The sequence below is a fragment of the Bos indicus x Bos taurus genome, chromosome 16 (assembly GCF_003369695.1).
Source record: "Bos indicus x Bos taurus breed Angus x Brahman F1 hybrid chromosome 16, Bos_hybrid_MaternalHap_v2.0, whole genome shotgun sequence".
Classification (NCBI taxonomy): Eukaryota; Metazoa; Chordata; class Mammalia; order Artiodactyla; family Bovidae; genus Bos; species Bos indicus x Bos taurus.
Window position 1 is genome coordinate 63,778,678 of NC_040091.1, and position 12,694 is coordinate 63,791,371.

The 12,694-nt window shown below is 38.9% G+C and overlaps 1 protein-coding gene across 2 annotated transcripts in view; it reads right to left on the bottom strand.

Annotated features, from left to right (window-relative positions):
- Window positions 1-12,694, bottom strand: part of NMNAT2 (nicotinamide nucleotide adenylyltransferase 2) — a 225,398-nt gene that overhangs the window by 210,856 nt on the left and 1,848 nt on the right. Inside the window, exons 2-3 of one of the 2 annotated variants that reach the window (XM_027565546.1) lie at window positions 11,586-11,718; window positions 10,042-10,117 (exon numbers count right to left, since the gene is read on the bottom strand). In XM_027565546.1, the coding sequence (XP_027421347.1) occupies window positions 10,042-10,103 (62 nt within the window). In that variant the 5' untranslated portion in view covers window positions 10,104-10,117; window positions 11,586-11,718. The remainder of the gene's footprint in view (window positions 1-10,041; window positions 10,118-11,585; window positions 11,719-12,694) is intronic. The other variant, XM_027565547.1, reaches the window with a different exon arrangement.

Below are 12,694 nucleotides of genomic sequence, written 5' to 3' on the forward strand. Positions count from 1 at the left end.
GACTGATTTCCTTTAGGATGGACTGGTTGGATCTCCTTGCAGTCCAAGGGACTCTCAAGAGTCTTCTCCAACACCACAGTTCAAAAGCATCAGTTCTTCAGCACTCAGCTTTCTTCACAGTCCAACTCTCACATCCATACATGACTACTGGAAAAACCATAGCCTTGACTAGACGGACCTTTGTTGACAAAGTAATGTCTCTGCTTTTGAATATGCTATCTAGGTTGGTCATAACTTTCCTTTCAAGGAGTAACTACGAGCACATTAAAAGATGTTCAATATCACTAATGCAAATAAAAAATGAGAGAGAAGTGCCAATCAAAACTACAATGAGGTATCACCCAGCACTGGTCAGAATGGCCATCATCAAAAATTTTACAAATAAAAAATGCTGGAGAGGGTATGGAGAAAAGTGAACCTTCCTATACCGTTAGTGGGAATGTTAAACAGGTACAGCTACTATGGAAAACAGTGTGGAGCTTCCTTAAAAAACTAAAAATATACTTATTATATGATCCACTCCTGGGCATATATCCAGAAAAGACAAAAACTCTAATTCAGCAAGACATGCATCCCAATGTTCACAGCGCTATTTACAATAGCCAAGACACAGAAGCAACCTCAACATCTGTATCAACAGATGAATGGATAAAGAATACGGTGTACATATACAAAAGAATAGTACTCAGCCATAAAAAGAATGAAGTATTACCATTTGCAGAAACATGAATTTACCTAGAGATTATCACACTAAGTAAAATAAGTCATACAGAGAAAGACAAATATATATCACTTATATGTGAAATCTTAAAAAATGATACAAATGAACTTATTTACAAAACAGAAATAGACTCACAGACATAGAAAACAAACTTATGGTTACCAAAGGAGAAAGGGGAGGAGGAGTAAATTAAGAGTTTGGCATTAACAGATACACGCTACTATATATAAAATAGATATACAACAAGGTCATTACTGTAGAGCATTCAAAATCTTGTAACAACCTATAATGGAAAAAAATATGAAAAAAAAAAGACAATAATTTTGCTGTACACCTGAAACTAACACAACATTGTAAATCAACTATACTTTAAAAACTATTGTTTAAATCTCTGTTCCCTGAAGATGATCCATTCCCACCAGAAAAGAAGTCCATATTGGCAAGTAGTCTTAAACTGACTTTACAATAAATACATTCAAAGAAATTTTTTAAAAAAATCTAAAAAAAACCCAAAGCTTAAGAGACAAACACAGAAGATGTGAATTAAGTAAAGATGAACATGAAAAATAGCTAAACAGAGAAACAAACATTTGATTAAAAAATATTCAATGAGATAAACTCTAAACTCATCACAGAGAACGAATTTTTTTAGTTTTGTTAGAGCTTTAATTGACAAAATCATAAGACATTTAAAGTGTACATTGTGATGATCTAATACACACACACATTGTAAAGGGATTACTCTCATCCAGTTAATTAAGGAAGAATTACTGAATTGGAAGATTAAGGAATTCATGCAGAACACAAATCTATTTTGAACTGTATTGTGGTAGCTTAAAATCGCAGCCACAAATTCTTTGATATGCCTTCTATTCAGAGGTGGGTGTAGCCCCTGTATTCCTCCCGTCTGGGCAGGTTTATTGTGTGCTTAGTGGCTCATTCGTTGTCTGACTCTTTGCAGTCCCAGACTGTAGCCTGCCAGGCTCCTCTGACCATGGGGATTCTCCAGGCAAGAATACTGGAGTGGGTTGCCATGCTCTCCTCCAGGGGATCTTCCCAACCCAGGGATCGAACCCATATCTCTTGCATCTCCTGCATTGCAGGCAGGTTCTTTACCGTCTGAGTCACCTGGGAAGCCCAAGTATGGTCGAAGGGATAGTATGTGATTTCTGAGCCTAGATAATGAAAGTCTATATAGCTTTTGCCTCATTTCTGGAACAGTCACTATTGGAGCTCTGAGTTGCCATTAAACAGTATGATTACCATGACGAAATCATACTACATTGTGAGGAAATTCAAACCTCACAGAGAGGTCATGTGTAGGCATCCACCTTACAGTTCAAGTAGAGTTCTGCCTTGCTCACTGTAGCCTAGACACGTGAACCAAAAAAACCCAGCTATTCAAATGATCACCAGCTGGTCACGTCTTCTCATCTGACACCCTGAGCATCATGAAGCAGAGTCTAGCTATCCCTGAAGTACCTATCCAAATTCCTATCACACAGAATCTTGGAGATTGTTTTATGCCACTGTGTTGTGGAAAGGTTTGTTTCACAGCAACACACAGAATACATGAAGCATGCATCTAATCAGTAGTTTTAGGAAGAGGATAAACAGTATGGTGGAAGTCATATTTGGAGAGACAATATACACTGAGAACTTCCTAAAGTTCTTGAAATTAAAGCAGATGGTAAAGAATCTGCCTATAATGCAGGAGACCTGGGTTCAATCCCTGGGTGGGGAAGATCCCCTGGAGAAGGGAATGACAACCTACTCTAGTATTCTTGCCTGAAGAATCCCATGGACAGAGGAACCTGGCGGGCTGTGGTCCATGGGGTTGCAAAGAGTTGGACACGGCGAAGCATGCACACACTTCAGTGTAGCCTCCAGGTAGATCTGGAAACCCCTTTGTCCAGAACTAGGTATCTCAGACCTCCTGACCCTCAGGGATATTGGAGAAGACAGCAGATCTGTCTGTCAGGCAGGAAAGCAAGCAGACGGGGTGCCCTGGTTTCTCTTCTTCTTTTCACCACTGCAGACAAGCCGGGGCTTGCTTTGTTCATTTTTTAAAACTCTAGGTCAGGGTGGAAACCATTTGGAAGGTTTTCCCAAATCCCAGTTTCACAGTGAGCCTGACTAAGGTGCCATACCCTATACAGGATGCTGTTGATCCCCACTACTCTGAGGAATTCAAACTCCTAGCCAACTTCTACTTGCTTCCAGACCTAGAAGACCATCAGGCCCACAGCTCTAGGTTCACTAAACTAGTGGTGCTGCTTTTTCACTTCTGATACCCAGAGATGATTCTCTTGTGACTGAACCCAGAGACATTTTTTAATTTAAAAAAGAAAATGTTTTTGTGACTGGAGTTCTTGGAGAAGATGTGGACATTCAAAGCATCGCTCACAATACCATTTTGACTATTTTCCTCTGCCTTTCTGGATGTGAGGAATTCTGTGGTCTTGCTACCTCTTTGGCTTTTACTCAGTAATGGGGATTGAGGTTTCCTCTGTTCTCAAATGTCAAAAACCTATTCAGAATCTCTGTAAGTCTCCTCGGGATTCTGACTTGGGATGAAGGGAGGCAGAGTACAAAGTCCGTTTGTTTCTTGCTCTTCTCTCTGATTTTCTGTATATATCAATTTGAAGGACTTTAATATATTCTGATGCTGAAAGCCTTGCCCTTAAATCATCAGTTTTTGTCCTGATTCTTCAGAATCTATGTGATTTTATAACCTGAAGTTTTAAAATCCTAGAGGGCAAGTGATAAAAGAAAATATTGGGGCTGGGGGGAGAAACTCCATAATTTACCATCTCATTATTATTCTATCAGAAAAAAGATTTCCATCTCTGCCTTTGTGTCCTGAAAGTCTCTCTTCCCATTTCTTCAGAGGCCGCATTTCCTATCTCCTCAGCCTCTCTTTTATCTCTTATTTTTCTATCCTGGATCCTTTCTGCTGAAGGCTCTCACCTCTCTGTAAGACAAAACCTCTCCTAGCTCTCTTACTTTATAGACAAGCTTTCTGAAACCACTCAAGTATCTTCAGTTACATCTACATATTGATGACTCCCAAATTTACAACTCTAGTCAGATTTCTTTCATGTTCTCCAGATCACAAGCTCTCTCAACTCCAGACCACTCCAGTTCAACATGTCAACAAAACTTCATTATCTTCACATCCATACATCACTCCAAACTATTTCTTCTCTTATGATTTCTATTTTCATCTAGTTTCTCAAGCAGAAACCTGGAGTCTCCTGGATTTCTTCCTCTCCAGTGCTCACATCCAAGAAGTGACCAAGTCCTGTCATTATGTTTCCATTTATGGATTATTTATAGCCAAGTGTTTATTATGTATCACTAGAACCATAACAGTATAATGAATTAAAGATGAGGTTAAGGTACTAAAATTAAAAAAAAAAATTAAAGTGTCATTGGAGTCAAAGTAAAAATAGTTTGGGTAAAGGAAATATGATTAGTATTACCCAGTAGAACAGAAAGCTTAAAAGAATGAAAAATTTAAAAGAGAGTGTCAGATTTAATTAGAAGGTTCCAAGTCATCTTAAAAACACCTGAGGGGAAAAAGAGGATTTTCAGCAGAGTGTCTAGTAGTTTTAACAACTGTTTCGACTGCACTACTCTGTACTTATAGGGTGCTTTCACCACCACATGCATAAGAGGTAAGAGAAGGGTAATACTCTACATTGTATCTGCAGGCTAAATTCAAATGATATATTTTGTTTTGGGGAATATCAACTTTTAAAATGGCAATATAAAGTTTCCCATGGTCTGTACCAGCCTCAAAAAGGATCATTAAATGGAAAACATCTTGAACTTGTCAGACAGCAAGAATCAGAGATGTCCCATTCAGCAGATAGAGATCACTGGGTCTGAAAGTATATTTCAGAGGTTGACAAGTTCCTTTCTTGTTTTTAATTTGGACTGGGGATCTAGTCATTTCTTAGAGTTTCACAGAAAGTAGATTCTAATAGGTAAGTGTCTAACAACTATTACTACTACCAGGTAATGTGGTTCTTTGCTCATCCATCTCTTCTCTTGCTTCCTCTAGACTTTATAATTTCCCTTTTCTCTTTCCGTGCTCTTGCTTCTTTCTCTACTCAGTTTTCCTCCCTATCTTTCTCTTTCTCACTAGGAAAAAAAAAGAGCAAAGCAACTGTTGAGTTCCCTGACTGGTCACATTCCAGAGAAATGAGGAAATGCAGGTTGTTATACAACTGGGAGGGGTCAGGTATGACCTAAAGTTGAGGGATGAGAAGAGAATTCTAAAGAGAAGAGAAGGCAAAAAGGTTCAGTAAAGGTTTAATGTTAGACTTTTATTATATAAAATGATCCTTTGTGAATCCCTTCTAGGGCATTTCATCCTTCTCAGGCTGTGATGGTTCCCAGTAGATCCAGAATTGCCAAAGAAAGTCAGCAATGATGTATTCAAAGATGATCACCCGGATCAACTTTTGTTCAAAAGTATCAGTACCTGATATTGTGTTACAGTGAGCCTTAGGACATGTCCTAGGGAATGGCCTCTAATAAGGCCATTTTTTTTTTAATCACCAGTATGCAAAAAGCTATTAAATTTATTTTTAATCTATCTCCTATTCAGTTTCCCCCTTACCCTTAGGTTTCCGTAACTTGGCAGATAGTCCAGACAGTCTTTAAAAACAATGACAAACAATGAAACTCCTAGCAACAATAGCAACCACCACAACAATAAAATCTACTTTACTTTTTGGTTGGTGGGAGATCAATAAAAGCCTCCCATAAATAATTTGCCTCACAGAAATAACTGCTCTTAGTATTGTGTTTTTGGCCATTTTCTGTGCAAGTATATGTCATAGTTAGACTTTACATCTACTATAGTATACAACTTGTATAAGCTCTATTAACCTAAATATAACTGTGACATAGAACTACAAAGTTTGCATCCTTCAGCCATATTTTAGTCTAGAATACTTTTAGCTGTGGTTTGCCATCACTCTTCTGGTAGCTGAATTGTAAATATTCCTTTTCCTTCTGGGAAATAGAATTTGAAAAAGTTAACTCTGCAAAACCTCATTCTGAAAGACTTTGAAGCTGACTGGAACACTTAAGGACCATCTGATTGCATGTCTGTCTGCACCTGATCTCGAGATGAAATGGTTCCAAAGACCTCTAAAAGTTTTATCACTCTATACTACAACTGCCCCATAATTCTCCTCTAAGCTTTAAACACTTGAGAGCAAGACCGTATTGTTCACATTTGTACCCCAGTGACTAGCATATGACCCAACACACAGAAAATTCTCAATATGTTTTTGAGGATTGAATGAATGAAAAAACTGAATAAATAATTAAACACTAAAATTCTAGAGGATCCATAACTCATTAAGCTTTCTCCTTAGCATTAAATACACCCAGATTAAGGCTCTGAGAAGTAAAGGATTGGTTTAGATTTGTCTTTAAAGAGCAGAGAAAGATAGGAATGCATCATCAGTTGAACACTCCCTATGGTCTCTAACATCTTTACCTAAAATTCCTATTGCACTTTAATGCTACAATTTAGCTGTCCAACAAATACTTACAGAAAAAGGACTTCAACTTCACTTTCTACAAGCTGATTACCTTCCATAACATCTAGGCCACTGCTGCCTACATTTTGGAAGTGTTGGTATTCCAAGAGTTGGCATGCCTTATAGGTTTACCACAGGGTTATTTTTCAAGAACTAAACCCTTGAATAACTTCTTGGACAAAGGGTCGGATCACTTTGGATACCATAAAGGAAAGCTCACAGCCACTGGTTGAGAGACAGCAAGATAATGGGAGAGTGAGCCAGAGAGCCTTCTAGAAATGTCAGTTTGAAAGAGGGCAGGGAAAGCACAAGCAGGTGGTTTTGCTCCTTCTAAGCCTCCTTATCGTCTTCAGTGTTGACAGATCTTGGACCTCATCTCATTCAGATATAAAACTCCTAATGAACTGAGATATCCTCTGTAGGTAGATGAAAGCTGTTTTCTCTCTTGGCACTTTATACTTGGTCAAGTGATACAACTGGTCATAGAGTTTTAAGGCAGCGTGCTGTGTACCTCTCTCTCCCCAAATGCAATTTTACATTATTTTTTTAAATCTACATTATTTAGAATGTGAAGTTGACTGTGTGAAGCTCTGATTCACGTTATATGTGTAACAAGAGCAGCACCACCTGTTGAGCGCCTACCAAGTGCCTGCAGCTGCCGGGCACGGTATCTAGTTGGTAGGTCGCTAGGTGTTTAGTCACTAAGTGTTTCCAACTCTTCTGCGACCCTGTGGACTGCGGCCCACAGGCTTCTCTGTCCATGGGATTTTTGTGGCAAGAATACCAGAGTGGGTTGCCATTTCCTTCTCCAGGGATCTCCTTGACCCAGGGATCAAACCTGCATCTCCTGCATTGTAGGCACATTCTTGACCACTGAGCCACCATGAACTTAGATAACATGCCTGCCTCTAGAAATATAACTTAAATATAAATATCTCATTTACTTTGAAACTGCATATGACCCTCTCCTTAGGAAACATACATTAAATTTATTTAGCCCTATCCTGCAGCTGCTGCTGCTAAGTCGCTTCAGTCGTGTCCAACTCTGTGCGACCCACCAGATGGCAGCCCACCAGGCTCCCCCGTCCCTGGGATTCTCCAGGCAAGAACACTGGAGTGGGTTGCCATTTCCTTCTCCAATGCATGGAAGTGAAAAGTGAAAGTGAAGTCGCTCAGTCGTGTCCGACTCTTAGCCACCCCATGGACTGCAGCCTACCAGGCTCCTCCGTCCATGGGATTTTCCAGGCAAGAGTATTGGAGTGGGGTGCCATTGCCTTTTTTACAGGAGAAAAAAAAAATAACAATAATAATGCCAGAATTTTTAAACAACTTTCCAGTGAGCAATACAAAGACCACTGAGTTTTCTTTTCTACACTGTGACAATTTTCTGATTTTTTAAATCTAATTTTTCTATCCTATTTCCAACCTAGCTGATTGCCTGTCTTTTCTCTTGCCATCTTTCCCCAGAAGTGTGCTTTTCTTTTGCCACACAAAAAGAGGATTAACTGGTTCCCCTATGCCCAAAGTAGAAAATATAAAAGTTAAAAGTAATTTGGACACTGAAGACCTTTTTCCTACATTGAAGTATGAGACTTTGTGTTAGATAATTGATTAGTTCAGTCAGTTTAGTTCAGTCACTCAGTCATGTCTGACTCTTTGCAACCCCATGAATTGCAGCACGCCAGGCCTCCCTGTCCATCACCAACTCCTGGAGTTTACTTAAACTCACGTCCATCGAGTCGGTGATGCCATCCAGCCATCTCATCCTCTGTCGTCCCCTTCTCCTCCTGCCCCCAATCCCTCCCAGCATCAGAGTCTTTTCCAATGACTCAACTCTTCGCATGAGGTGGCCAAAGTACTGGAGTTTCAGCTTTAGCATCACTCCTTTCAAAGATGAGCTATCCATAATTTTATAAGTGTGCTCTTTACTGACTAAGTAAATTACATATAATAGTTTCAATTTCTCAGACAGGCTGAAGGCCCAGAAAATTTCTTCTCTTATTGCTTAGTAATGCCTCTCTTATTGCTTAGACTTCGGTATTCCATAGAAAGGTGGCCAGGAATTTTAATCATTTATATGAAAAGTCAGGGTCCAAACTTCAAAATTTTCCCAAGATTGATTGATTCTACAAACATTTATGAGCATCCTTGTATCAGGCAACCTGCTGGGGGAGTGATAAACAGCAGTAAGCAAAAAACAGGTAGTGTCTGCACTTACAGAGTTTATAGCCAACTGGAGGCAACAGACATTGAATAAAGAATTACAAATATGACAAATGCCATGAAGAAGATGGGCAGGGTGCTATGGGAGTATGTAGTAGGTGTAGCTAGCCTAGCTTGATGGGGTGTAGGGCAGAGAAGACTTTTCCAAAGATGTTCTAGTTTAGGCTTGAAGCATAAGAAGGGAGAAAAGTTATATAAATAAGGAAACAGCTGGTGTAAAGGCTCTGAGTAGAAAAGAATACCACTTATTTAAGGACCTAAAGGAAGGTCACTGTGGGTAAAGTGCTGACTTCAGGAAATGTTAGAGAAAAGGCAGGCAAGGACCAGATCATGTAGGTCATCATAAGGACTGGGGACTTTATTCTAAGAGCAATGGAAAGCCAATGGAAAATTCAAGCCAAGAATTTAAAATAAAAACTTTAAAGATTAACATGGCTAAAATATAGACTAAAATATATATTAATTCACTAATTTCTTCTGGGACATGCTCTCATATCTTGTAATCCAATGATATTAAGGATTTTTATAAATGTGAGACAAACTATCTAGGTTTATAACATATAGAATTTTTCTGTGAATAGAAAACATCCTAGGATAGCTAAGCAAAGCAGAACAGTACTTGGGTACCTATCCATAATCAGCCTTGAAGTAACAAATGCATATCGTGAGCTGCTTTGCTTTTCATCTATATCACATTTTAACTTCAACTGAAAATGGAAGTGGTAAAATAATAAAGGCAGGGAAAAGAGGACTGTGTCCATGCGTATGAGCATGTGTGCACACGTGTGGTTTCCTATGGTTTTGAAGAAGAGCAGATTTATGACAGTATCAGTTTCATATTCTCCGTGCTCAAAAATAGTTGACTATGCTCCAGATATAAGGAAAGAGGTGACTATAAAATAGTGAAAAAATTGTTTTCCTTTTATTTGGGTGTTTTAAGGGAAAAAAAAGGCAGCTTCTGCGTAATACCACATATTTTGACATGAAATACATTGATTTTAGACTAGGGACCCCATGCTGGTTTCCGTAGTACAGTTCTTGGAGTAGTAAAGAAATCCATGAACACAAAGGCCTTTGGACAACATAAAGTATAAGAGGCCAAGGTTTTAATTTAATAGTCTTCAGTCTTCCCTATGGGCATTTCTTCCTGACTTCTCCAGATGGTCTACATCCATTAAAACAGCAGATAGGATTTTAAGGTGTAGTTCTTTACCAGAAGTGTTTTCTTACTGGGAGTTAAGAGAAACTCCTGAAGATTAATAAGATTTCCTTTGGGAATTATTAGGGGAGTGGAGGAGAGGGAGCAAGCTCTGACTACCACTGTCATCTCACTGTCTCCCAAACCAGAAGTTTCTTCTCTTAAATCTTGAACTGCAATGCTTCCTGACTGTTCTGGAGGCTCAGTGACTCCTTCTTGGAAATGAATGAATAAATTCACACTGTTTGAGAATAAATAAATTGTTTGAGAAAGGCTGCCAGTGAGTTTAATCAACTTGTATCCAACTCACTATTTGAAGAGAACGAATTACTCACTTGATTGAATCACTTAGTTCCACGTCTGAGGTGTGGTACTGAAGAGAAGGGCTCCTATACATTGTGTCCTTGAATACTGCAATTGACAAATCATTCTCATCAAAATAGAAACACATTTATGAAGCATCTATTGTACACAAGATTTGTAAACAATCAGAATATGTAGGTTAATTATCAAAATAAATTAGTACTTGTTAAGGGTTCATGGAACAGGTGAGATGGGTATTATTAGTAAAAAGGAGGAGGCTTGCTATATATTAATTATCAGGTTACCAAAGCTCTGAGTAAATTCAATAGCAATGTTAAGAGTAGCTTCTTAGCAAGTACTTGGTGTCTGGTTGAAAACTGGCCACTCTATTTACTTGGGCAGAAGTGTGGTTATATTAAGCTGTTTTTAGTGATAAAAGGTTTTTTTTTTAAAGTTTCCACCCTCTGGAATCTGACTCATAATGTCCTGATACTGTATTCTTTTCTGAAATCAGAGTCGAGGACAAAGAAATCTATCTTCTAGCACTGAATGAGAATAAATTTGGGTGTGTGGTCAGATTTATGAGTATTATAGACAAAGACTGGATAACCTATTTTTTAAAAAAATAATTTTATGCTGCAGTTGTTCTATATTACTAGTTTTAGCTTGATAAAAGAGCAACAGGTCAAAAAAATTAACATTCATCAAATGCCAGTGTTGTATGTCAGGCACTCATATATTCATGAAAGTAAAAAGTGAAAGTCACTCAGTTGTGTTCACCTCTTTGTGACCCCATGGACTATACAGTCCATGGAATTCTCCAGGCCAGAATACTGGAGTGGGCAGCTGTTCCTTTCGCCAGAGAATCTTCCCAACCCAAGGATTGAACCCAGGTTTCCCACATTGCAGGTGGATTCTTTATCAGCTGCTGCTGCTGCTAAGTCACTTCAGTCATGTCCAACTCTGTGGGACCCTAGGTGAGCCACCATATATGCATACAGTTATCATTAAAGTTTACAGAAAGCCTGTGATAGGTAATGTTTCCTTTAATCAAGGAAAAAACTGAAGTTCAGAGACTGAGATGGAAGACTTGGGATGCACTCAGATCTGCTAGCTTATGATTTTTCCATAAAATCACTTAGGCATAAAGTGAAAAACTTAAGATTAGGTAGGATGAAACAAAATGAAACAGCTTGTCTTCTATAATTTCTTTTAGTTTCGATGTAACCTTTTCCGGCAGGGGGAACAAGGTGAATAATATTGCAGGAAGATGCTTGTATTCTACAAACCTGTTGATGGGGGCTAATAGAAAGAGACGAAATTGGAAAATGTACATTAAGCAATATATAAACTTGGATCATAATCTTTCTGAATCCTATTGACTTTAAAGTTACTTTCAAGATGGGTATCAATGTTCTATAATCTGTAAAGTGTAAATGTTACTATTCTATCTGGTTTGTAGAGACTCTAAAGCTATTCAAGAGTCTTGAAAAATTCTTAGGAAAGCTGCTATAAAATACAAAGAAGGCTTATGTGTCTGAACGTCATCAGCACACTTAAAGCACTTTCTTCTTACCTTAACTGCCGAACTCATAATATTGCATCCAAATCCCATCTCTATTCTCTGGTATCTCTACCAAAAGGTGGGTTCCTCCCAGACAGGGAACATGTCTCTTCCACAGTGGTATCCATAGTAACCTGGACAGTGTCTGAAATATAATAAATGTTCAGTAATAAACATTTGACTGGATAAACTGTTGACTGGATATAGGAGCCATAGACATAAAAGGTGCTAAAAGGGGGTGGTTGTTTTACATAATAAAATTTTTTATTCTGGTTAAGATCTTTAAAAAAATCTAACCAATAAATTTCAGAAAGGAAATCTATGGTATTTTAGGTACTGTGTGCCTACGTGCTCAGTCGCTTCAGACTCTGCGACCCTATGGACTGCAGACCGCCAGGCTCCTCTGTCCATGGTATTCTCTGGGCAAGAATACTAGAGTGGGTTGCTATTCCCTCCTCCAGGAGATCTTCCCGACCCACGGATTGAAGCCATGTCTCTTATGTCTCCTGCATTGGCAGGCAGATTCTTTACCGCTGAGCCACCGAGGAAACCCATTTTCAGTACTATGTAGCAATAATCTCCATCCTTGGGCTCGCAGGTTGAAGAAAAGTCGGATTCTAAACCAGAGATGAGAACAATCTTTCACTAGGTGTCTCTCTTTCCCATGAGTGGGCGGCCTCTTGGTGGGAGGAGGGACGATAGGGGGCATTGTACAGCTGCAATCAAACCGCGTGTCACACCACATCACAGTAGACGCTTGCAGCACAAGGGGGCATAGTTCAGTTTCTATTTCGTTAATGATAATCTCTCCTTGGGATTTAACTACAAGCAGCTTGCACTTTCATTTCCTCCAAACATACATATAGACATTGGTCCAGTCTTTTAATAGGATTTTGACAGTGCCTCTTCACCCAGCATGAAAGGATCAGGTATCCCAAGTCAAAAGAAAACAGCCCCTTAAAATTCTTATTTTAACCATGAAATGAGGCGGGCATTCCTGGAGGGGTTTATCCGTTACACATCCTAAAGTACTTTGGGTCAGCTCCATAATACCAATGGAAAATATAATTTGTAAAATGCTAAATAATTCTTTCAAATCACTAGGATAACAACTTCCCCAG